At 39.1% G+C, this 26,557-nt stretch overlaps 1 protein-coding gene across 3 annotated transcripts; it reads left to right on the top strand.

Moving 5' to 3' along the window:
• The first annotated feature begins 178 nt into the window (after positions 1 to 178).
• On the top strand, positions 179 to 24,016 carry LATS1 (large tumor suppressor kinase 1). 3 transcript variants are annotated; one of them, XM_051614152.1, is made up of 8 exons: positions 179 to 345; positions 5,147 to 5,655; positions 9,155 to 9,305; positions 10,995 to 12,520; positions 17,148 to 17,730; positions 18,508 to 18,690; positions 18,942 to 19,048; positions 19,855 to 24,016. In XM_051614152.1, the coding sequence occupies exons 2-8, from the start codon at positions 5,305 to 5,307 to the stop codon at positions 20,371 to 20,373; spliced, it is 3,420 nt and encodes a 1,139-aa protein (XP_051470112.1). In that variant the 5' UTR covers positions 179 to 345; positions 5,147 to 5,304; the 3' UTR covers positions 20,374 to 24,016. The 3 variants fall into 3 exon arrangements, with proteins under 3 accessions (XP_051470112.1, XP_051470110.1, XP_051470111.1); XM_051614150.1 differs by having other exon boundaries at positions 10,992 to 12,520; XM_051614151.1 differs by lacking the exon at positions 179 to 345 and adding an exon at positions 896 to 916 and having other exon boundaries at positions 10,992 to 12,520.
• The last annotated feature ends 2,541 nt before the right edge of the window (positions 24,017 to 26,557 follow it).

The raw sequence follows: 26,557 nt of genomic DNA, 5'->3' as shown, positions 1-26,557 counted from the left end.
CCCTGCACGGAGCCCGAGGCGGGGGCGGCCCGCCCGCCTCCTTCCCCGCCTCCCTCCCTCCCTCCCCGCCGGCGGGGGCGGGGGCGGGAGCCGGGGCTGCGGGGGGAGCGCCCGCCGCGCAAGGCAGGCCGGGAGTGCCCATATCCGGGAAGCCCTCCGCGGCGGAGACACCGACAAAATGGCGGCGCCGCGCTGAGAGGCCCGTGGCGGCGGCGGCGGGCGCTGGGGGAGGGGCCGAGGAGCCGCTGCCGGGATCGCGAAGGGCCGCGGCGGCCGTGGCCGCGCGGGCGGGGCCGAGCTCCGTGCGCCCACGCCCGGGGCGCCGCTGCCGCCCTCCAGCCGCAGGTCGGTCTCGCCGTGCCGCGGTGGGTCTGAGGGGCGGCCGCGGGTCCGGGGCGTGCGGGCGAGGCGGCGGTGACCGGCGCTCCGGGCACGGCCTGCGGGGGCGTCACGGGCTCTCGTCCTCGCGGGAGGGGGAACCGCTGCTTCTCGCTCGCCGGGGCACGTCTCTGCAGGGGCGGCGGGGCCGGCTGGGCCCGTGTGCGGGTGGCGGGGGTCCCGCCCGGTGCTCGGCCGCGCTCGGCCCCCCTGCCCGCGCCGGGAGGAGCGGGGGTGCGGGGAGAGCAGCGCGGGTCCCGGCCGGCCGGGGTGGCGGGCTGGGCTGGGCGGCCGGCGGGAGCGCAGGTGCCGCCGTGCCCGGGGACGGGGGCGGAGCACCCGTGGCTGCTCGTGGCCGGCGCTGGAAGCCTCCTGCTCCGAGCGTGCCTTGGAACGCCGGGTCCCGCTGTGCCGTGGGAATTCCCTTGGGCCCGAAGGTGCCAGCACAGCCTACACTTTGGTCTTCGGTGGCTGTCCTGCTGGTAGCCGTGAAGATCACTGTGAAGTGCCCTTGGAATAGCTAATGCCTCTGCCGCGGGTAACAGAATGCGTGTGTGCTTAACAGGAGCTGTGACCTGTTGAAGGAGATAGCAGAGCCTAGGAATGGAAACCAGCAGAGTGAATGAATGCACAATGTCCCCCGTGTTCAGCTGGCCTCTGGTCATGTCCAGTTCAGTCTTCCCTGACTCTATGTTGTCGTATTTGCTATTTTCAGGGTCTGGTTTTCTCCACATCCTATGGAAACTTCTAGCATTGGAAATGCATCCTTTGGCAAATGGCTTTATGGCTCAATGACTTCTTATCTAACGAACAGCTTCCTTTTGTTGGTTTGAACCAAGCCCCTACAAACTTAACTTTATGTCTCCCAAATTCTTGATAGTGTTTTTTTTTTTTCCCCTAACAATAAGATCTTGTGATTATGTATAGAATGAGTTATTAAGTAGGTTCATGAAGAAGGAAACAAAGTAGATTAATATATGGTGTTCAGTACTTTATTGGAAATGCGAATATTTAAAAGTAGGTTCAAAACTTTGGAGATTAGAAATGTTACAGATATATTACAAAGCTGTGTATTATTTTTTCACTGGAAAAACTTGGAAGTCATTGGTAGTTTTATGGAAACATTCTGTATTTTAATTCAAGTACCTATTTTAAAGTTCAGTCTTTCATGATTATACCGTAAAAAGGCAAGTAGGTTTTTTTCCTTCATTTGACCTGTAGAGGGAAGTGCTTTATCCCCATATTTTGAAAATAAATTAAAAGCTAATTTTTTTAAGTTCTTTTGGGAAATGGTGAACTTCAACAGTGGGAACAGCTGTGTTAACATAGATCTATCATTTTACATTTAATGACTCAAAACTGCAAGGGGGAATAGACATCAGTTCCCTTGGATACAGTTAGTGTTTGCCAGATGGAAGTACAAAATTATGATAGGTTTCTTACTGAGCAGTCAACACTGTATTGCTTTAAAATGTGTGCAAATGTCTGTAAAAGGTGACTTCTGAATTTTGAGGCTCCTGCGTAAAGCAAGGTGAACTGTAGTAAATGGTAATACTTGCTTTCTTGTACTTCATTGAACGGGAGGACCAATTTAATTTGGTTTCCGAACAATTAAGACTAGTTTCAGATACACATCAAGCTGCTGTTACACAACACTGCTGTCAAAAGAAACAACCCACTAAAAAAAAATAATAAATTACTGTTTGTCTGGGTAGGTTCCTCAGCTTCATAGAATCATAGAATCATAGAATCCTAGGGGTTGGAAGGGACCTCGAAAGATCATCTAGTCCAACCCCCCCTGCCAGAGCAAGGTCACCTAGAGTACATCACATAGGAACACTTGATTTACTCTGTGTGGCCTTGCAAACAAGGTGCTAGTTAGGTGATGGGAGATAAGTAGACTGGCTGGTTTACACTGCAAAGACTGCTTCTGCTAAAAACATATGTGAAAATGGAGCTTTATTTCCCAAGACTGCTAGTCCATATTTTGTTATGCTGCAGTTGCCAGCAAAACAATAGCTGTCAAACACTTAGAAGTATCCCTTATCTTAAAGTTCTTAGAGTACTTTAGAAAGAAATACAATTCTCAGTTTTGCATCTAAAGAAATAGGAGCACAAGCTGATTGCCCCCTCCCAGGCAATAGATCCTAAGTCTGCATTTATCATTTAAGTGTCCTGTTCAACCTTGATTTCTCTGAGGGGTCTTTCTTTTATGTATCTCAGGTACCTGTGGTGTAACCATAAAGTGAATATTGAAATACCAGATGAAGTTATGGCGAAAAGCATAGGTGCAACCCAACTGTATTCTCCTGAATTTCAGGCCTTTTGAGACTTGTGAAAAGGAGTAACTTGTGCATTGACATTTCTTTTTTTCCCTCATTGTTATTTGTGTGACACAAATCAATACCAACTGTTTTATCTGGATTACCCTGCCAATGGTGAACTAGTCATTGCTTAAAATTTTGACTTAATTTGAGCAACTAATCTAGATTACTAAACCTCTAAAATTGCCTTGCCCTATGGTTTGGGATGAGTTTATGCTACGGGTTTCACTTTTCTGGAGGTGGTGATTCTCTCAAGTGTTTTTAGAATATATCCTTACACTTGGGTATCCAACACAAGTTCTTTGAAGCAGGTCTCTTGGAAAGAAAAGGAAATTCCACAGCAAAGCTAAGTTCTAGCAAAATGGTCTAAATGTAGTTGTTCCCTTTACCTTGGAAAAAGTTTTTTTTACAAAGTATTTTCAATGTGCTCTTAAATATAGCATGTTTTGAAAATTATATTTTAAATGGTGAGAATTAAATTACATTTTAATTGTACTCATTATGTACTTTTTGCTGAATCTAGATTTTGTAATACTTTGAGCAAAACTTCACTGTTTATTACTAAAATTCGCTTACATGTCTGATCTTTTGCTTACTCAGTAAGCACTGAAGAATTGTATGCTACCAGACTGCATACATTTGTTTAGGGTTTCAAGCCTATCACAAGGCAAAGAAAACTTGTGGGTGCAGTTATAGCACCTACGATTTAGACAGTTCCATTAGAGAAATAATTTTATTTAAGTGGTTGTCCAAGGAGAATGGTATTAAGTGGGTGTCCCTTGTGCTTTTTTTCACAGTCCTTATTTATGTATTACTTAAAGCTTTCAGGTTTTATTCCTGTATAGGTAGCATATGTATTTAATTAATATAATTTCCATGTGTATTAGAGGGTTCTTTTTCCTATTAACTTCTTGTCATATTCTTTGTCAATCAATGAATCACTAATTTGTTTATGATGGGGCAAACACTGTGGAAGTGAAACCTGGAGGAAGAAAGAGTGACTTCAGTGTGGATTGTGTAAAACTTAGACATCTGTTTAATTAATGTCTGAGAAATACCTACAGCACTAGTCCTTTAAGAGACACAAGATGCTTGCAGACATCTGTATTCTGAAGAATAATCCTCCAGACTAGGAATACAAATTTTTAATGCTTTAAGAAACAGAAGCAAGAAAATAAGAATGTTATAGTACTACTAGTGTTAGACACTGTGTTATAGTAAAGAACAGTGTGAATTGAGCTTTACTGTTATTCAGTTTCCTGTGAAGAAGACAGTGCTAAAATATGTCATTTTTTTATCTTGTTCTATCTTATTAATTGGTCTTCCTCTGTGTAGCGGAAGAGATGGTAGAAGTTTTATTTCATGATACTCTAAAGCAGTAAATGCTCTGTAACAACTTACTCAGTGTTTCACCTTAGTTGCTCCATCCTTTCCCATGCCACAGTAGTTACAGTACTAACTAGTGCACAGCATGAATGCAGAGATTTGATTTCTTTGCAGACACAGGGTTCTCTCCCTGATGACTCAGCATCTTCAAAATGCAAGCGTTATTTATTTGGTTTTGGCAGAAAGTTCTGTTTCTCTTACAAATGTCACAGCTATGCTCTCAGTGAATTTGATGCTTGAGTTGTTAAACAATTTTACAGTAAAAAGGCTTGATGAAATTTTCTTTGCTTTTTCCCTCTGCTCTCATCTTCCCTTACATAAAATAAATTTTAAAATTACTTAACTATTGGTGAGGACTTGTTCAAGGAGACTCAAGTGACGGGACTGTGACAGACTTAGAAAATTGAATTCTTAAATAGGCTTAAATGGCAGATGGTACAAGAAATCCAAGTTGCATGTGATGAGCTAGGCAAGTGTTAACTTTTTACATATATGACTGCTAACGAATGGATAAAATAATGATAATTACTTACTCTCACTGGTGTATTTTTTGCTTCTCACTTCCATCTATTTGTGAAGCGTGTTCATGATTGTTGAACAGTGGGGGTATTTGGTCCAAATCTGAGCTAACTAGATAGTAGGCTTGGTATCTTCAGCTTTGAAAGTGTTGATGGAGAGATCATAGGTGATGAGTAGAGTCAGAACCCTGCAGAGAGTGAAGGCAGAGAACCAGTGATGGGGCAGCACACGCAGCAATTCATATCTGCTCTTGAAAGCTTTGTCCACCACAGTGAGTCCTTATTTACTCTCTCCACATCCTTGCAATTCGGGACAGTTTGGACTTTAGGCACCTAAACCATTTTTTTTTTAATGGACTGTTAGAAACCCAACAGGGTTTGTAGATTAGGTTGAGTAAAGACTGCCTGAAGAAGTTGCTTAGCATGCTTTTAGTAACTGTGATGGCAGTGCTGCATATGAATGTTTCACTGCCACCAATGCTACATTGTGAACTTTTTCACTGCTGTACATATAACAGGATTTTTTTATTTTGTTAACAGGACAGCAATTTTGTGTTGTGATAAACTCCAGCACTACAGGAACCACGGTTTCATAGTGAGGAACGACTGCTTTCACAAGTTCTGAAACTACCAGCCGGTCTTCCTTGAATTTTGGTGTGTGCGAGTCCTTAGTGGAGGTTGCATATATACATGTTTTCATGAAGAGAAGTGAGAAGCCAGAAGGTTATAGACAAATGAGGCCTAAGACTTTTCCTGCCAGTAACTATACTGGCAGCAGCCAGCAGATGCTACAGGAAATACGAGAAAGCCTCAGGAATTTACCTAAACCATCAGATGCTGCTAAAGCGGATCACAGCATGGCCAAAATGTTATCTGAAGATCCTAGACAAGGCCGAAATCCCCCCAAATTTGTAACATATCATAAAGTTTTGCAGGAGATAAGAAACTCACTTCTGCCTTTTGCAAACGAAACCACCTCAGCTGTAAAAGGAACATCAGAAGTTAATCGACAAATGCTGCAAGACTTACAAGCTGCTGGCTTTGATGAGGTGAAATATTTTCAAGATTTGGTGTTTTGCTAACTATAAACTATTAGTACATGTCAGAGGCGGTGTTGATCATGGAACATTTGAAGTGTATGATGAAAAAAATTGCTTTTTTAAAATCTGGTAGATTTCTAACTAGGATATAGTGAAACTGGTAGTAAAAAGAGGAATAGAAGGATTTAGAGAGTCTTGGCTTTGGGATTTTTTTTCTTCTTTTTTTAAGCATTTTATGCAGTTTGTTCTTACATGGCAGGGATAGGTTGTTCTAATGATTTTTATCATTTTAGGCAGAGATAACTGGAATCTCTGGGACATGGATTTTACCTCTAACACACAACTGAATTTTTGATTATACTCAATTAAAATATCTTGGTAAAATATGACCATTCTAAATTGAAAGGCAGTATGAAATACTCAGAAATTAATTTTAATGAGCTTTTGACATCTGCAGCTTAGAGAAATTAAACTGTGGAGAAAGAAATGTGCCTATCCTTATGCATTTTTTCACATACAGATAAAATAACAAGGTATATGACAAAACCAGATGCTGAGTGTCTTCTCTCTAGTATACTCAAGAAAAAAAGTCAACCCTCTTGAAAATCTGGGACATAATTATTCTGCTGTTATTTTCATTATGAGAACAGAGAACTAAATAATTGTTTGATTAATTTACTTTTTAAATTATTGACTAACTTGTTTTCATTCACTTTAATAAGTGAAAGGAGCTGAAAAGTGGTTTATTTGGAATAAAAAATTAATACACTTACAGCCCCAGGTTTGAAAATAAACAGGTGGCAAACCACTCATCTTTCCAAAGGAAAAAAGCACAGTATCACAACAGGGATTGCCTTTACAGGAGTGCACTGCTTGCAGTAGTGATCAGCTCACGAGTTCTGCTGGCTGTGATGCCTCAGTATTTGCCGAGAGATTTACCTCTACAACACTGAGCTTTTCAAAAACTATCAGTTGGCTTTTCCTCAACAATGTCTGTGTCAGGTGCTGATAGTGATTTTTCATGTTCTTTCACCTGCTCAGATACACAGTCCAGGCTGTGTTTTTAGTAAGAATGGGAGGATTTTATAATGATAAATGATTTTGTAGTATTTTGCTCCTGCTCTATAGTTTGTTGCCGAGGTTGGATTTTGGGTTCTTAAAAACTAGATCGGTTCTCAGATCCAGTAGTACAGATTGAACCTGCAGTCATTTTTGCAAACTTAAGAATGTTATGTGGCTGGATAATAAAACTAGAAAGATATCCTAAGTTAGTATTTTTGTTTTATGTTTTATATCTTGAAGCTTTTTGCTTCCTACCCTTTGTTCTTGGATACAATTGAGAATTCCCAGGACACGTGGTTATGTGGACCTTTTTTCAGGCACAGTGCCAGCATAAGCTGTTTCTGCCATGTGTTACCCAACAGTTGTGTTGCCACAATGGTCCATATGGCATTCGCTCCTGAACAACACTGGAACAGATATAGCTGAAGTAGGAAAGCATTTTTCTTGGTGGGGAGTATTTGAGACGACAAGCAGGAATGAAATGAGAATGGATTTTGAACTGTGATTGTTTTATGGACTTGACCATGAGTGGGGTGTGTTGGCCAGCTGTAAATAGCTGGTTTTTTACTTTTAGTATATTGAACATCACAAACCTTCTGGTTATTCCCCACAACCCTCAAAATAGCAGGTCGTGTTTAGGGGTAAAGCTGAACAGGTGGATATCCTGGTATAAGGTGTATCTATATATAGTGTGTATATAGACAGTAATATATCTGTATGTTTAGTAATAATGGGAGAATGCAGATCTTTATGTTGTTGGGGTTTTTTTCTTAAAAGAACCACCCTAAATAGCTTACAGGAGGTATCTCATGCTTATTAGGATTCAACTGCAGTCCTGTGTGTTCAGTGTAAGGTGATACTGTTCAAGACACTGAATACTGTTTGCCACATAGGTGACCAAGGTTATTGTTCTTCAGCAAGAAGGGAGAGAGATCCTTTGGCTCTTACTCAAGTCCTCTGGTTAGTGGAGAGGGAACTAAATTTAATATCTTAAAATATTTTCTCGTTCTGTACTTAGAGATTTGGTGTGTCTTTATGGGTTGATTATGTAAATTTACAGGTTTAGGTTTATATATTATAGAATTACTTGGCTAAAAGGCAGTAAATTTGGGTTTGAAAATGATTAAGAAGAAAATTAAAGTCAGTAGCAGAAATAAAGGCAGAAATAAAGATGGGTCCTATAAAAGTATATTGAAGTTGTAATTTAAATACTCTTGGACAGCCTTCTGTTTGCACAGTGATCACATAGCATACTGATTCTGAAAATGTACTTCAGTAATAGTTGCCTGTAATAGTAAAAGTGATGCAGACGTAACCGACTGGTGAAGGAGCTATGATATGAGTTGTATCTGCTTTTTTCAGCAATTCCAGCTGCTTGGTAAACATTGCAACAACCTTAATATATGTATATTTTTTTACTTAAAAAGTCCCTTTTTAAGATTCTGTTTGGTTCATAGAATTTAGTTCTTGTTTTTGAGGGCTCTGTATAATTTTGTATGTTTGTAGTATTAAAAACGTACACAGGTGTGGGGAAAGTATAAGTGTGGGTTTGAGTTTGAAATTGATACTGACCACTTCTTTTTGGAGCCCTCTTTGATTTCCCATTGGTTTTAGTAGAAGGCAAATGCTGTTGTATATAGGTAACCTGCTCAAACATCATGTGAACCAAAGTGATTGCTTCAATATAACTGAGTATGGCCATAACAAATTACTAAAAACAGTGTCCTTAATTACAGGGAGTTATAACGAGGATTTGTTTCAGACTTGTTGAGTCAGCTGCACAAATTCCATGCAGTAGGACTGGGAGAGCATATTTTACTGTTGCTTGACCTTGATCTCATTCAAGTCAGTAGAAAAACCACTCGTCTGTAATACATTTTGCATTGACAGAGCTGGAATTGGCCATCAAATCAGAACTTGTGGTTGGATCTCCAAGAACAGAGAGCCTAAATCTACCACAAAAATAATGGAATTTCTGCCAATAGTGTTGTTGTCTTATTCAGGAAGAATACTTAAGGAGAAGCAATGGGTATTTGTTTACAAGAAGTCATGCTGAGTTGAAGGAAAATGAGCAAAAAACAGAGTTCTGAGTTTCACATTAAGGTATCTTCCGAGGAATAACTTTGATTGGAAGGGCCTTGGTCATTGTATAAGTAGCTGTTACTTGGGTAGTGTGTAAGAATGCATATAAGCAAACTGTTGGAATAACACAATTTACATTAAAATAGTGCTTCAACAGTTGAACATTTTTCCTGAAGATCCAAACTGTAGTAGTGTTTTGGAGGATCTATTGTCCAAAAAACGTTTTTAAATTAGTTTTATATTGATTGATAGAAATCAGTTATGTACTTTGATAAAATTACTGGAGGATATTTGGCTAAATAACCGTGATTTTTTATATTTTTGCCATTTTCTTGTAATATTTTTGATATAATTTTATCTTTAGGATATGGTCATACAAGCTCTCAGACAAACTAACAGCCGTAGTATAGAAGCTGCCATTGAATTTATAAGTAAAATGAGCTACCAGGATCCTCGGCGGGAACAGATGGTTGCAGCAGCTGCAAGACCTGTAAATGCAAGTATAAAACCACCAGGTACGTGTATCCATGGTAACTCAGTAATTAACTGGGTATATTCTTATAGGTGAAAAAGACAAAGTAGTAAATTCCTCCTTCCTGTGCTCACAATGGAACAGAGTAAATGTTGATACACAGTTGTTTGCTTTTGAAAATAGCATGTAAAGTATATAATGTAATTCTTCGGAAAGGTGTATTTGATATGAATTTCTTATTTGTTCCTTTTTATAACTGTGATTTTAGGATTGTACAGAAGTATTTTATACAAAGAGTGGCATTCATACCTCATTTGTGTCATTTTTGTCCTCATTCCCATGATGCCCATAATTTTTTCTCAGTGTCAGGTGCCGTTTAGAAGTCAGTGGTGAGCACTGAATTCTTCTTTACATTTTTTGTTTCTCTTTTCCCAGACTCTCCCATACAGAAGCACTACCTATTTGTACTTTTGCATATATATATATTGTTTGTATGTGTATAGATATTTTTATGGCTACAACATTTGTATTTTAGGATGTCTTGTTTAGAATTCCATCTCTGCTTAATTTTCTGCTTGATACGAGATTTTGTTTGTATGGTTTTTAAGGCAGATTTCATGTTTTTTGTGGAAATTAGAGAACAGACTATAACGTTAGTACCAACAGAGTCAGACTTTTGCTACTTGCTATTACTGCTTTCCTAACACATGTAAGCATATTTTTAATACATATTGAGGATTTTCATTTTTAGTCAAGTTTTTAGCTTACACGTAAATGGTAACTTTTAAATGCAACAGAAATACTGTTTGACTGAAGTTGAGTGCTGAGCTACTAGCTCTGTAAAGTTACATTTTAAATTGACCACATAGGAATGAGGAAAAATTAGCAGTGAAAAGTAGCAAAGGAGAGCATTATGTTCATGTAGTCTGTGAACCAGGGTTAGCTAAATGCCAAATCTAAGCCACAATTTTTTTGTTGTTACTTGCAAAGATATGATAATTAACACATTATTTTACTGAAGATACACTGACTTTCAGCAGCTACAGTAGTGTGTGTTTACAAGTATTGCAGCATCATAAAAACCACAGTAAGACTGCACACACTATACATCAATTGCATATTATTTTGTTTCCATTATTTAAAATAACATCTGTAAATATGTTGTAGCAGTTGACGCTGAAGTTTTACTTTCACACAGTTTTAATTCTTGCCTTTATACAACACTTTTGCCCATGAAGACATAACTTTTGAAATTGAAGTGCCTAATCAAATTTTGCATGCAAGGAATATAACCATTGGGATTAACTTTATGCATACAGAGTTGTAAGTGGACCTGTTTGTTTTTACAGCATTTGGTTAAATTTTAGTTCAAGAACATTTCACTTATTATAAATGTTAAACTGAAAGGAGTAGCGACTTGACTAAGCATGCTTTTCCATTCTATTGCTGGATTGCATTTGTGCAGAACATCTTTTCTCAGAGTTGCTTGTATGCTTGATGAAAAATACGTAGCATACATAATAATTCTGAGTGTTACCATTTTTTTTCAATTAAAAATTGACGGCATCTGTAATGGAAGCAAAAAGTTTTTCATGTGAAGTACAGTGGATTATGCTATGTTGGAGAATTCAGTTCCTATTTCTGTAGTAATTGATGCAGAAGAATAAGAAATAGAAGAATAAGTAAATACAACAAATAATACAAGTGCTGTGTTTTCTTCTTGTAAAAGCAGGGACTGTACAGCAGTCAGTTAACCGCAAGCAGAGCTGGAAGGGTTCTAAGGAGTCCTTGGTTCCTCAGAGGCATGGCCCTTCCCTGGGAGATGGTGTAGTTTATCGCTCAGAAAGTCCCAGCTCTCAGCCTGATGTGGGAAGGCCGTTATCTGGATCTGGCATTGCAGCATTTGCTCAGGCTCATCCTGGCAATGGACAAAGAGTGAATCCCCCGCCTCTACCACAGATAAGGAGTGTCACTCCTCCTCCTCCACCTCCTCGAGGACAGACACCCCCTCCAAGGGGAACTACTCCTCCACCTCCTTCCTGGGAACCAAACTCTCAAACAAAGCGTTACTCTGGAAACATGGAATATGTGATCTCCCGTATTTCTCCAGTGCCACCTGGAGCATGGCAGGATGGTTATCCACCTCCACCTATGAATCCTCCACCCATAAATTCTTCCACACAGGGTCAGAGAGGCATGAGTGCTGTTCCCATTGGCAGGCAACCAATAATCATGCAGAGTTCTGCCAACAGCAAATTTAGTTTTCCTTCAGGAAGAGCTGGAATGCCAAATGGTAATTGTCAGGCAGAATTCATAGTTCACCAGAATATGGTGTCTAGCAACTCAGTGAGTCGCCAGCCACCTCCATACCCCATAAATCCAACTAACAGGCAAAGTCCCACAGCACTACAGATGCAGGCAGGAGGAGCTGTACCTCCTTCAGCATATGCCAATGGGAATCTTCCTCAGGCAATGATGGTGCCAAATAGGAATAGTCACAACATGGAACTTTACAATGCAAATATGGCTGGAATACCTGCATCCTGGTCACAGCCTTCCCCTGTGCAACCGCAGTCATCACCTGGCAATGGGCATGAGGTGCCTACATGGCAACCCAGTGTTCCTGTGCGGTCAAATTCTTTCAACAACCATCATGGAAACAGGCAGAGTCACTCCAGCAGCTCTCAGCCTTCAGCTACAACAGTAACAGCTATAACGCCAGCTCCCATTCAGCAACCAGTGAAGAGCATGCGTGTGTTAAAACCAGAGCTACAGACTGCCTTAGCACCCACTCACCCTTCCTGGATGCCACAACCAGTGCAAACCATTCAGACCATTCCCTTCTCTGAGAGTCCATCTGCAAACGTGACAGTTATGTCCCCTGTTGCAGAGGCTCCAAATTACCAGGGTCCCCCACCACCTTACCCAAAACACTTGTTACACCAGAATCCCTCTGTAAATCTATATGAGACAGGAGCCAAGCTCAACAAGGAAGAACCTCCTATTTTATCCAAGGAGGATGAGAACGAAAAGAATTATGAATGTGTTGATTCAGCAGATAAAGAAAAGAAACAAATTACAACATCACCTGTTCCTGTTAGAAAAAACAAGAAAGATGAGGAAAGAAGAGAGTCTCGCATTCAAAGCTATTCCCCTCAGGCCTTTAAATTCTTCATGGAGCAGCACGTGGAAAATATACTCAAGTCACATCAGCAGCGTTTGCATCGGAAAAAACAACTAGAGAATGAAATGATGCGGGTAAACTCTTCCTTCTTTCTAAATCTATGACTAGAGAACTGTTCCCATATTAATTTTAAGAATTATGTCTTAATTGTAGAAGGTTTAAGTAATACGGATAAGTATAATGTTGTGGTATATCATGGTATTGAAGTCTTATCTTTAGCTTTTGTGTTTGAGATGTGGCCAGTGGTTTGTTTATGAATTTCGTTGTCATCTTAGAAATTTATTTTTCCAAGTAAGATTTCTGCATGTCTAAATGTAGCTCATCTGGCTCATGTATGATACAGCAGCAGAAACAAAATCACTGGTGTGTGAACAGAGATTTAACTACATGGCTCATAGCTTTTTGTTATGGATTTTATTTAATACTGATTTTAGAGCGAGTTATGTGCAGTATTTTGTTTAAATTAATTTTTTTTTCCTTTTTAAATAAACATTGCAGCAAAGCAGGGCCAGGTGGTAGGCTGGTTAGTGCTTTTATGTAGTTACCCAAACAGTGATACCTTTTACGTTCTGCAGTTTGTTTCCGGTAGCAACAGCGTTTTTTAAGTTAAAATCCAACAAAGTATTTAAAAGTTAATTTTTTAGAGTGAAAGAGACACGGTACCTTTTGCCTAAGCATTTTATAACCTAGACTGTGAAGGTGTCTGTTTAAACAAGAGGTAACTGAGTGGGATAATTAAAAGCAGACATCAACAAAAACATGTAAAATCAACTTTTTTGAGCCTACATGAAGTCAGTGGTATTTTTCTGGGATTTCATTGTTCTACTAAATCAAATCAAAAGGGTTAAAAATGGAGCTTATGTATACATGTGATTTCAACAGAGAAAATAGTGAGAAGTAGTGAAATTAACATTTGCAGAAATGGAAATCTGAGATGTATTATGTATATTTCTTAACAGCTGTAGTTGGAAATTTGGCATAAGTATGATGCACCTTTTACTTTATTCTATGAAAGAATGTGTTTCTCTTACATGACTTTCTTGAAGTGCTATTTTTACATCCATGTTTTCTTAGTCTTTGAGAATTGTATCTGTATGCTGTAGTGTTTAATAAGAGTTTACATAATCACCAGTATGTAAATGTTAGCAAGATTTCTTCCTCAAACTCTTTTTAGATCTTTATTCTTGGTCTTCTCTGTTTCCTTTTCACTTCCACTAACAGCTGATTTAAACTGTTAAGGTGTGGGAAGCTTTCCTGAACTCTGTAGCCTCCATCCCTGTGTAGACAAGTAAGATTTTGGAGCAACAGTATTTATTAAGAATAGCATGATCCCTTTTTAGAGGTCTTTGCATGTGATCCTGCATCAAAATTAAGCATGAATTTATTTTGACTATTTTTGAGCACTTAAATGTAAGATTTTAATGTTGACTTGCAATCTTCACTTTCCCTTCTTACTGTGTTGTGTTGCATAGTAAGCATAAGTATTGCTTATATGAAAACACTGGTATAACTTTAATTTATGTTTTTCTTGTGCATTTCAAACACCCTTGTAAATTTGTTTCCTTTTGTGAAGTGTAATGTATAGTATTTATACTAGATTTAGAGCTGGGATGTTTAGTTAGAGGCCGAAGGGTAGAAAATGGGGTATTATGCTGCAGCAGTAGTCTCCTTTTTTCATCAGTGTATAGAAGGGTATAGAGGAATCCCACAGTAGTGAAGGAGAAGGCAAATCTAGCTCATTACTTATTTTCAGAAAGTTTAAGAGGATTAAACAAGTATCAAATCCCTTTTTTGTCTGCTTTGGTAGGAATTTTGAAAGGAAAAAAAAAAACAGAATGCATCCCTACAGAAATACCTACCTTCATAGGATACTGTGTTTCTAGCATAGTTTACATATTTCTATGCTGTCAGGTTTCCTAGGGAATAGAGTGGAGCTGTCTGAAAAATACTCCATTTAGATGTGTGAATTTGGCCAAGACTTATGCTAGATGTCTTTGCCTTAAAGAGAAGCTTAAGTGATCATTTAAGGTAAGATGAGAAGGGAGCAAAACAAGAGTGAACTGTGTGATACCACACAGCAATTCAGGAAGCTCTCGTGTCTGGCATTGGCTAGAACTAATTGGAGATGCATGTGCATGAGTGTTTGTGCAGCTGACAAAGCTGGTTAATTTTCGGTAAATGCTGTAGCCAAGGAGAGTTCTAGGGAAAATGCAGCAATGTGGAGAGTGATCAGTTTGTGATCAATGTTTGTTTTAGTGGATGGCATAGGGAAAAGTGAAGATGAGCTGGGGAAAGGGATGACGCATTGGGGTACTTCAGGGGGTTTTTTTACAACAAAATTGTTAGGATGCAACAGCTAGAGTGGAAGTACTGGAAGGTAAAGCTACAAGGTTTTGGAGACTCTTGCAGTGGTTAGTTACTGTATTGGACCTCACTCCTTCTACCATGTTGTTGCCATCTAGATTATATTATTGGCCAGTTTTCTAACTGATCGGTGGGGTTCAGTTTGTGTGCAAGTGAGGCTGTACTGAAGCAGACTTCATGGTTCAGATGGAACTTGAGAAGGTGACCCACCATTGTCTGAACTTTAACAGGGCCAGGTCTTCAAATGTCATCTTGATATTTTTAAGTCTTCAAAAATCTATCATTCTGCATTGAATTGTACCTTAAGCATGTTAATTTGCAGAAAAATTGAGATGCTTATATCCTGGAAGACAGTGCCCGGACATTCCTGAAGTAATGTGTTGAGAAAGACAATGTCTTGATTCAGAGTAGGGCATTGAACCCATGTCCCGCATACTGTCTTGGAACTACTGCTACCCATTCCTAACTACTGCCTGTCTGATACCAGCAAGAAAATGCTGTCTTAAGCCTTCCCCATTTACATCTTACTGAATTGATATTTCTTGTGAAGTTTGTTGAGGTTGACAAGCATATTTGTATGCATATTTCTAATTGCATCTCCTTTGGATTGATTTTTGTTATGATGCCTGTAAGAAATCTTCTGTGTTCTAACAGTATTTTCTTTAATAGGTAACATATAGTATCCTGAAAGTATTTTTAAGATACTATATGATGTCAAATTGATCTTTTAGTTAACTTTTTTTCACATTACATTTTGCTGCAAGTTATGTTGTAAGTTAGTCAAAGTAGACGTCATCTATTAACAGGCAGTTTATACAGGCTTAGACTAGTGGTTCCCTAATCCTTATGATGGTCCTGAGTACTGTATGCAGATAGTATCTTAAGGAATTGAAACATTAAGGAGATGGAAACAGAAAGTTTTGGTATCAGGAATCAATAAGTTGTGACAGTAACAAATTTAAAACTTGTAGAATAGTGCTTGAGGTACAGTTGTTATGTTACAGGGATTCTGTTTGACCATGTTCAATTTTATGATCAAAATGTCCAGGAAAAATATAAGGAAATATGCTGTAGTTTGAACTTTGAAATAATTGCTGTAATATGGTGATTTCAAGCCACATAGGCAGATAAAAATAATTGAGATGCTATGAAAAAGGAACATACAAGATTTTGAAAATGCAGACAGAAAACAAAAGAAGGAATGAACATCAATCTATACGGCGGTAATGTCACAGAGAATGAATATAGAGAATTGAAGGAAGATTCTGCTTACATTAAACCCAAAAATAATGGATTTTTTGATTCTAGGATCTGAAATTAGCAAAAGAATATGGCACTGGAATTGAGTGGCACTTTAAAGGAATTGAAGCTAGTAGAAATACAGGAGAAGGAACCCAGGCTGGAATACAAGGAGAATTCTTAGTGTGGTTCTTCTAGATAAAGGTTTCCATGCTGTAGATGATGAGCTGCATATGGCCTGCGAATGTTTCAGCTGTCAGAATGTTAGTGGTGTTGGCCAGAACACCAGGGGTGTTCATTCAAGATAGGGATATGTACACACATGGGAGCCAAGAACTGATACCATGTGGAGGAGTGAGCCACTTCAAAGAAATTGCTCTGTTCCACTTGTTGGTATGTAGGGAGTGGTGGAATGAGACTGAAGTCCTGTTAGAAGGACGTGGCTTATGTGGTAAGAAGGAAGATTAGGTCTTGGCTTGTGGCAGAGGCACATGCCTGATGTGGGTGGACAGTAGGAAACAGTGCCATGTGGATCTGGTTTGTGTAGATAGACAGGGAAGCAAAGAGTGTGAGTCGCATGCTCCCTCCTGCAGTTGAAATTCTACTGTCATGATCAGGGAGTTTAGTGACCTCTGATCTAGCTAGTCTAGAGAGTGGAAGTGTTTCCCACTGCAGCTCCTTAGCCCTCAGTGATTTACTGTTCCTTGGCATGTCTTGGCTTCCTTTAGCACTGCAAGGAGAATCAAGGAGGTAGCTGATGCACACTGTTACTCAGATGAGCATTACTTGCAGTGGTTTTTGTAAATTACCCTTTCCCTGAGAACATACTCCCTTCTCAAAAACCTGGTGCATGGCAACTCATGCATTCTGCTTTTGAAAGTGATCGCATTTTGTTTTGTATCACTCCTATATGTTTTCATGTTTTAAAAATGTAAATAAACATGTAAATTAAAAAATACAAACCAGCAATCCCCCTTAAAGTACTATTTCCCATGCTGTATATAAGTATTTTTTTTGCTTTGCCTAAGTCTTATAAGAAGATCACCAAGAATTAAGAGTACTGTTCATTCTTCAGATTTAATTCTGTTTGCTACACAGGTTGGACTGTCACCAGAAGCCAGAGATCAAATGAGGAAAATGTTGTGCCAGAAAGAGTCAAATTATATTCGGCTAAGAAGAGCTAAAATGGACAAGTCAATGTTTGTAAAAATAAAAACCCTGGGAGTTGGTGCATTTGGAGAAGTTTGCCTAGCAAGAAAAGTGGATACCAATGCTTTATATGCAACAAAAACTCTGAGGAAAAAAGATGTATTGCTTAGAAATCAAGTTGCTCATGTTAAAGCTGAGCGGGATATCCTTGCAGAAGCTGATAACGAATGGGTGGTTCGCCTGTACTATTCATTCCAAGATAAGGACAATTTGTACTTTGTAATGGACTACATTCCAGGAGGTGATATGATGAGTCTCCTAATTAGAATGGGTGTCTTTCCAGAAAATCTGGCACGGTTCTACACAGCAGAACTGACCTGCGCAGTTGAAAGCGTTCATAAAATGGGCTTCATCCACAGGGATATTAAACCTGATAATATCTTGATAGACCGCGATGGTCATATTAAATTGACTGACTTCGGGCTCTGTACAGGTTTTCGATGGACCCACGATTCAAAATACTACCAGAGTGGTAAGAGAAATGTAAAATATTTGTTATTTCTTGTCATTCTTTGCAAGGAATTAAATTAGTAGAAAGATGCTTGTACTGTTTGGTTTCTGAATAATAACAATATGTTTGCACACCACTCAAATTACAGAAAGCAACATTTAGTTAGGGAGAGTTTTTAAGTGTAAGCATTGATTCCTGAAGATAGAAGGAATGAGCTATGCTTTTTACAGTTCTACTTGATTACTTAAAATCAACTAAAAAAAGTTAGAACAAAAAATTTTTCACAGTTCTGTGATAAAATACAGATTTTGTAATAACTTGTTTTTAGTTTTCAAAAATAAAGTTGTACCTTCAGAAACAATTTTAAAAATATCTCGGACTTTTTTTGTCACAATATAATTTATATTAGGCCAGGTTGTTACAGAGTTTCTGGAGAGAAGTTGAAGATTTGAAATCTTACTTTATTTTTTGATGGTTTAAGTATTGGGTTTTTCTGTTTACGTAAGAGATACACACCCTATACCCCCCAGTGTGCTTTTATTCAGGAAAAATTGAGGTGAGGTCAAACTTGATACTTTCTCATAATTATGTAAAAAATTAAATCATAGAAATCATGTCCTTTAAAGTTGTATTTTGTATCATAAACAAAAAGTTGATTAGCTTTTTAGCTTTCAAACCGTGTTTTGAAATTCAAACATTCTGTCTTAGAACAAGAAGGGTTAACAGATGATGAAAACGCTGTACTAGTTAAGAACTGAAGTCATCTTCCTCAGTGTAACCACATCTGTCTCACTGCAGGTGATCACGCGCGTCAGGACAGCATGGATTTCAGCAGCGAATGGGGTGACCCAGCAAACTGCAGGTGTGGAGACCGGCTGAAGCCGCTGGAACGCAGGGCAGCGCGGCAGCACCAGCGCTGCCTGGCCCACTCCCTGGTTGGCACTCCCAACTACATTGCACCTGAAGTGTTGTTACGAACAGGTAATAATGCACTTTGGTACCGTGACCTCGCTGCAGAGTCACTGATGTTCAGGTACTTTGTTTCACCTTCCTTATGCTGCCGCTTTTCCCAAGTATGTAATATTTTAACCACAAAAAAACCTGACAGCTGTTAATATGGAAATCTTAAGCAAGTATTGAATAGAATTATCTTGTAAGCCTTCTTTGTGCCTAGAAATACAAGATTAAAATTATAATAAGGCTTTGACTACTTTATTTTTACTTTATTTCAGGTTACACACAGCTGTGTGACTGGTGGAGTGTTGGAGTGATTCTCTTTGAAATGTTGGTGGGGCAGCCCCCATTCCTGGCACAAACACCGCTGGAAACACAAATGAAGGTAACTTTAAAAGTCTGGTATTAGCAGTCTTCAAAAGCAGGCTTGAAATGTACATAGTTTTTCTATTTTGTAATGGAATCAGAGGTGTTTTTTGAGAGTGCTGCTCTATCTAAGCATGTTACAAACTAGCAAGATTTTAAACTTTACCTTGCTGTGGTGGTGCACCTAGTTTGTAAAGAGACTTCAGGGAACACGTTCATATCTTTTATCTGGTCATACAGTAAACATGTCAACTAAAAATCACATTTCAACTCTCAGCTGTTCCCTTTTACATCTTGTACTTTCTTTTCTTATCCTCTTCCAGAATCTGGGTGTTCTTTTCCCACCACGTGGCTTCCATGCCCACTCACAGAGGATTTTTTGCAAAACTGCTTTCAACTTGAAAGATACTAGTTGGCTAAAAATGTAGTGTTGATTTTTTTTTTTTTTTTTTACTTTAAATAGGTTCATCTTTCATCTTTCCAGTGCATCAGATAAATCAACATTTTTAGGCCTCACCTTCTTTTTAAGATTGTAAGGCACGTGCGTAATCTCTGGTTCCAGGTGCTGGAATTTATGGTATCTATCTTGGTTTATAGCAAGGGTATTCCTTGCCAAACTACAGTTTAAATTTGGAATGTGAATAAACCTGGATTTTGCCAGATTTCCAGACAGAACATTCCTTATGTTTCTGAAAGAGCAGCATCCTATTTTCCCCTCTCCAGCATGAAAACACTTAAACGTATTAACTGATTGCTTTGTGGCTGTTTGTTCTGTGGTGGTTTCTTGAAGTTGTAAATAGAGTAACACTTCTTTTTGCTTTAAAGGTTATCAACTGGCAAACTGCACTTCATATTCCACCTCAAGCTAAACTGACTCCAGAGGCCTCCGACCTTATTATCAAACTCTGCCGAGGGCCAGAAGATCGTTTAGGCAAAAACGGTGCAGATGAAATAAAAGTTCATCCATTTTTTAAAACAATTGATTTTTCAAGCGATCTGCGGCGGCAGTCTGCTTTCTACATTCCCAAAATTGCTCATCCTACAGACACGTCAAACTTTGATCCAGTTGATCCAGATAAATTGTGGAGTGATGATGATAAGGAAGGGAACAGAAATGATACACTTAACGGGTGGTACAAAAATGGAAAACATCCTGAACATGCTTTTTATGAGTTCACCTTCCGGAGGTTTTTTGATGACAATGGCTACCCTTACAACAATCCAAAGCCTATTGAGTATGAGTATAGTAATTCCCCAAACTCGGAACAGCAGTCAGATGATGATGATGATGATGATGAACAGGCAGGTAGAGGAGTTCAAAATAGAGACCTGGTTTATGTTTAGTAGAGGAATAAAGGTTAAAAACTAAATAAACTTTAAAAACTAAATAAACTTATTTTGCAGCTGCAATTTTTCAAAAGCCTCTTCAGAGAATTGAGAGAAGATTGCCAGGGTGAATACATGTATGATTTTTTTTTTAAACACTAAGAAAATTGTCTTCTGTTTCCCTCTCTGTACATTTTGTTTCCCCAGAATACAAGGAAATCCTTTTCAGATATTAATTTATTCCAGTGTTGTTAATTGTTTAATTTAGAAGAAATTTGATCTTAGGTGAAAAAAAGTATCACTTGAATTTTGTTGTTGGCTCTCTGTACTCTAAGTACTCAAAATAGGAGATAGTGATTTTTATTATTTTTTTTTTTTTCTTTCCCTAATGTGATGTTTGGTATCTATATACTGAATAATTTTAGAAAACAAATCTCTGCTTCGAAAATGTTAATGACAGTGCTTGCTTGTGTTGACCAAACAGAAAACCTGCTTTACACTAGTAAAGCTCTCTGATACATTTCTGAAGAGGGAGAGTTAAAAAAAAAACAACAAAACAACAAAAAACAAAAGGCTGCTGTACCTCTCCCTTCACACTGTATTTAGCCGAATTCTTCACAGTGTTGAAAAACTGAGCCATCTATCTGGTGAGGTGTTTCCAGCTGCTGTGGTAGTAGTATAGTTCTCAACTTTGGAACAAGAAAGTATCAGTCTTTATGATTGTAAAGTGATAAAGCATGAGAACTAGCATTTTATTAAATAATTGGATTTGACATTAGTAATGCTGTAGCATGTGACTGGTACTCTCAGTGCAGGAAGGACTGTGCACTCAGAAACAACTTAATTGTCTCCTGTCAGTCAATTCTCCTTAGTTATGAGAGGAAAAGATCTTTAGGAAAAACACCTTGTGAAATCTAGTTTAATTTTCTGACTTCAAACTGTAAAGTGTGTACAGTTCTGCTTTAGTTGGAATTTTTAGTTTGAAAAATAAATTGTAATAGTTTATTATATGTTTGAGATAGTAATGGGAAAATATTGTAAATTATGGCTTTTGAGACTGTTACTATGGAGACCAGTTTCACTTGGCTTTAACAGTTTTCCTCCTAATTACACTGACTGAGAAATGTCATACACCAGTCCATCTGAGCCATCAGTACAGTTTCAGTGGTCTGTCTTTCACAGCCATATGCAGAACAGAATTAAGAACTTAGGACTGTACCTGCTGCCTTCTGTATGACTGTTCATAATTTCCCACAGCAGGTGAGCAGGCATCCCCTTGGTCTCATGGTGGAAGGGTGCTGAGCTTGTCAAGGTTACTGGGAGCAGGGAGAGGGGCAGCCCTCTGAGCAGCTTCCCTGAGGCAGCACCAAGAGATACAGGTGAGAGGCAGAAAAAATTATGGTTCCTCTCCCCTCCTTTCTTCTGAAGCTAACACAATGGTAAAGAAAATGCACTATTTTTAGTAAACTTCATGTCTTTTAAAACATTTCCTCCTTGGAATTGAATTCCAATGGATAATTAATAAAGTGCCTGTAAGCGTTACTGCTTTTTTAAATTATTATTTGTGCCATTGCACTGGCATTGTGATTGTCTAACCATCATGAAATTGGTGTTTGTTAGCTGTTCTCTCAGCAAACACCAAGTACTAGCTTAGTTTTCCTATCAAGCTGGTTTAAGAAATTCTTGTGCACTTCTGGCCATTCGATCCCTTTCTGTGCTCCAGTTCAGTGTCTCCCTTTGTGCCAGTGCCACTCTCTGTAGCACTGTGCTGAATACTGTCTGTGAAGAAATTGCTTGGTGGTGTTCAGCTTTTAGAGGTTTCTTGGAAGCATGTTCATTTTGAGTGATCCAGTTTCTAGTATGGTCCAAAAAGTTACTTGTGTTGGTATAACTGAGGAAGGAGTGAACTGCACTGAAGAGGGTTGGTAGTGGGGAAATGTCTTAGACTTTGTCAGAGGAGAAAACATTTGTGGAAGTTCACCCCTAAACTGCGAAGTGATTGTTGTGGTAAAGAAGGTTATGAAAAATTGCTTTATTTTCTCAAGCAGTTATAATGAAAATGGGTTTTTAGCTTAATAAAACAAGTCATGTTCTGTCTGCTTGTTCCACAGCTGTTGAAATAGAGTAGTTTAAAAGATTCATTTCATTTAGCTTATATATTATAAAATGGCTGCAGTGTATTACTACTCCATTTTATATATTATGTAAAATATTTCCATGTAAATAAACCTTTAAAAATCATCCTCCTTCATAGTGAGTATCCCAGTAAAACTGGTTTACTTGTCTTGGAGTAAAGTATAATATATTACTTGTTGAAGGTAATTTAATCAAGCCTACCTTACCATTTGTGAAGTGTGCAGAGAAAATAATGTCAGTCCTTCATTAAATTGACGTTAAAATTGCCTTTTTATCTGAATATATTTCTCCTCTGCCTGCATTGTATTATGTTCGTGTTTAATGCTGTAGCTGGTCTTTAGCCAGTCTGTTAAAAAAAGAGTTTGTAAAGGCACCATGTTTCTGTACAAGCAACACCAGTTGCTTTTATTAAAGGAAATTATTGTATTTTAAGGACATGTGCAAGTAACTAAATATTAAATATTACCATTTTAAACAAATATAGAAGAGCTCACATCTTGAGAATTGGGTAGATGCTTCTGGCATTTTCTGTTATCTTGTGTTAGAAGTTGTAATGTACCTTGTATTAATTTTGCCACCTCTTTGCTGCAGTATTATATATTGCCTTGCAAAAATGGCATGTGTTACAGTCCAAGTTCTCTGAGAAAGTTAACAGGGGAATGTTGTCACAACTCTCCAACTTGCTCTGCCTTACCCATGTTTGGAAACTTCATGTTTCATACATAGATTCAGAGTCTATTGAGATTCTTCATAGCTGCTGCTTAAAACATGGGTGTTTCACTGGTGGCTTGTGATGGGGATTGGTTTGTACAGGCAGTTGAGAAGAGAGGCTCCTAACCAGCGGCTGTGGAACTCTGCAGTAAGTTTAAGTTAAGGTTACTTTCTCTTTGTAAAGCAAGAAAATAAATTTCTCTTTTATGTGCCCTTGTACACATATCAATTGTATTTATAAAATGTTCTATAATCCCATAACTGTACTGTAAATACTATTTGATATTCAGTGGCATTCTATCCTAGGGCAGGCCCTCTTGCTGTATCTTTTCTATCCTTGGTTTGTAATAGAATCTATAGAATATATGGCTAGAAAGTCTCTTTGAGACTGATATATCTTCTGCTGTTGCAAAGCTGTGAGTGGGAATGATTTATTTAGACTCCTTTTAATATTATTCAGCTAATAGGCAGTGCAGTGGGTGGGTTCTTAGATGATGCTGCTGTCACCCCAGATACTATTAGGCTTTGGTTTCAGATGTGTTTGATGTTTCATATAAGACCTTTAATCTGTTTGCTTTAACTCAGCCAAAGCAAAAAGATAATAGACTGGGTCAATGTCGTAGTAAAATGTTTGAATGCCTTAAGATGCTCTTGATAAAGGCATTATTTGTTTACTGATTTTTATATATCTATATAGATATATAGGTATATTCAATGTGTGTGTATATGTATATATAATGTCTTTTTTGTATTATAAATATTCTTCTGACTGTTCTTTTGGATCCTCCAATTAAATGCATAGACTACCGCACAATTCCGCTTAAGCAGATTATTCATTTATTATGTGTGCAGTTACTGAACAACAGTCTTGCGTTATCTCACGGCCATAGCTAGTTACTCGTCTTGAGTATTATGTCCTGGTCTGTCATGATGTGGGCATCCCCTTTTGCCAGGTCTCTGTGTACCTGTAGCCCAGCTATGTGTGTGGTCATCTCTGAATGCTTACTGGTACTTTTGGGTTTTCTTAGTTGCATGGTAGTGGCTTGGACCATAAACTCCAAGTCCCCTGGTATTCATATGTAAAAAAAGTGCATCTTTTATGCCAGCTTTTCTAGTAGGTACCCTGGTGTGTCTGTTCCCTTTGTGCAGGAGTGCCAGGTTTGCTGTTTGTCTGTCTGTGCGTGATACTTGAGGAGCTGAGGCTTCCTGGCCACCCCCTGACTGAACTGTTAGTTCAGAATAAGAGAGAATTCCAGCACTTGTGAACAGTAACTGAATTACTAGCTACTGGTAATCAGTGAAATTCCTTCTTAGTTTTAGAAACTGTTTTCTCAGGATCAGTTTCTGTAGTGTAACACCTGCTGGGGTAATAAAAAATTCAATTAATCTTTATAAGAAGTGAAAACCAAATTATTGTTTTGGCTAATCAAATAAGAATGTAAACATTAGACGCCCAAACGCATTTTTCATTCTCCACACCCCTCTCCCCTGAGTCCACTCTGCTGCAACAGTTTTACTGAGTCACAAAGAATTTGCTTATGTTTAATAGCAGAAATGTTGTACTTAGCTGTCATCTCATGTCTGTAACCTGTTCTCAAAAGCATACATTTTGTTGCTTTAGAGTTCAATTTATTGGTGCTTTTTCCCTATCCTCTGCTGCCGCCTTCATCAAAATAATTAAATCTTATTTATATTTATTATGTGTACATAATGTATTGTAAATCTATTCCTTCTCTTAAGAGAGATCTGACCAACATATCACAGCCATCTTGTTTGTTAGGAGGGAAAATTGAGGAAGTCCACTTTCTTAAGAGCACATCTCCACCTCTGATGCAGAAACCAGTGGATTACTGCAGAGAGACTAACTCTACCTTTGGCTTGGGGGTGGAGGGAGTGGAAGTAGAGCACCATTTTTCATTCACTAACAACCTATAACTGCAAGAAGGGTGGTTCCTCCAGCTCTCATCAACCAAATGATGTGATACAGTAGCACCTAGCATTTTAAAAACTCATCAACAGCTTTCTTGATCTTACAGCTGAATTAATGTAGAATCACAGAATCCTAGGGGTTGGAAGGGACCTCAAAAGATCATCTGGTCCAACCCCCCTGCCAGAGCAGGATCACCTAGAGTACATCACACAGGAACGTGTCCAGGTGGGTTTTGAATGTCTCCAGGGAAGGAGACTCCACAACCTCTCTGGGCAGCTTGTTCCAGGGCTCTGTCACTCTCACAGGAAAGAAGTTTTTTCTGATGTTTACGTGGAACCTCCTATGTTCCAGTTTGCACCCATTACCCCTTGTCTAATCACTGGACATGACTGAAAAAAGCCTGGCTCCATCCTCCAGACACTCCCCCTTAACATATTTGTAAACATGGATGAGGTCGCCCCTCAGTCTCCTCCAAGCTAAAAGAGACCCAGCTCCCTCAGCCTTTCCTCATAAGGGAGATGTTCCACTCCCTTACTCATCTTTGTGGCTCTGTGCTGGACTCTTTCAAGCAGTTCCCTGTCCTTCTTGAACTGAGGAGCTCAGAACTGGACACAGTATTCCGGATGTGGCCTCACCAATGCAGAATAGAGGGGGAGGAGAACCTCCCTTGACCTACTAACCACACCCTTTCTAATGCACCCCAGGATGCCACTGGCCTTCTTGGCCACAAGGGCACACTGCTGGCTCATGGTCATCCTCCTGTCCACCAGGACCCCCAGGTCCCTTTCTCCTGCATTGCTCTCCAGCAGGTCAGCCCCCAACCTGTACTGGTCCATGGGGTTGTTCTTCCCCAGATGCAAGACTCTACACTTGCCCTTGTTGAATTTCATCAAGTGTCTTCCTGCCCAGCTCTCCAGCCTGTCTAGGTCTTGCTGAATGGCAGCACAGCCTTCTGGTGTGTCAGCCACTCCTCCCAGTTTAGTGTCATCACAAAACTTGCTGAGGGCACACTCTGTTCCCTCATCCAGGTTGCTGATGAAAATGCTGAATAGTACTGACCCCTGAGGGACTCCACTAGTCACAGACCTCCAATTAGATTTTGTCTTATTGACTTCTTCCTTTCAAGCAGTTCATGATCCACCTCACTACCTGACCATCAAGAACACACTTCCTCAGTTTATCTACAAGGATGCTGTGGGAGACAGTGTCAAATGCTTTACTGAAATCAAGATAAACCACATCTACTGCTCTACCATCATCTATCCACCTAGCTACTTCCTCATAGAAGGCTATAAGGTTGGTCAAACGTGACCTTCCCTTGGTAAAACCATGTTGACTGCTCCTAATGACCCCCTCATCCTTGATATGCCTAGAGATAGTGCCAAGAACAGGTTGTTCATCACCTTTCCAGGGATGGACGTGAGG

This window comes from Apus apus, chromosome 3 (genome assembly GCF_020740795.1).
Source record: "Apus apus isolate bApuApu2 chromosome 3, bApuApu2.pri.cur, whole genome shotgun sequence".
Taxonomy (NCBI): domain Eukaryota; kingdom Metazoa; phylum Chordata; class Aves; order Apodiformes; family Apodidae; genus Apus; species Apus apus.
Note: the sequence above shows the minus strand (reverse complement) of the source record. Positions and strands in the feature narration are given on the sequence as shown.

Coding starts and splice junctions, on each gene's coding strand:
- LATS1 (XM_051614150.1), top strand. CDS start 5,305: ATGAAGAGAAGTGAGAAGCCAGAAGGTTATAGACAAATGAGGCCTAAG. Junction 9,306..10,991: donor TGCAAGTATAAAACCACCAG/GTACGTGTATCC, acceptor TTCTTGTAAAAG/CAGGGACTGTACAGCAGTCA. Junction 12,521..17,147: donor TAGAGAATGAAATGATGCGG/GTAAACTCTTCC, acceptor TTTGCTACACAG/GTTGGACTGTCACCAGAAGC.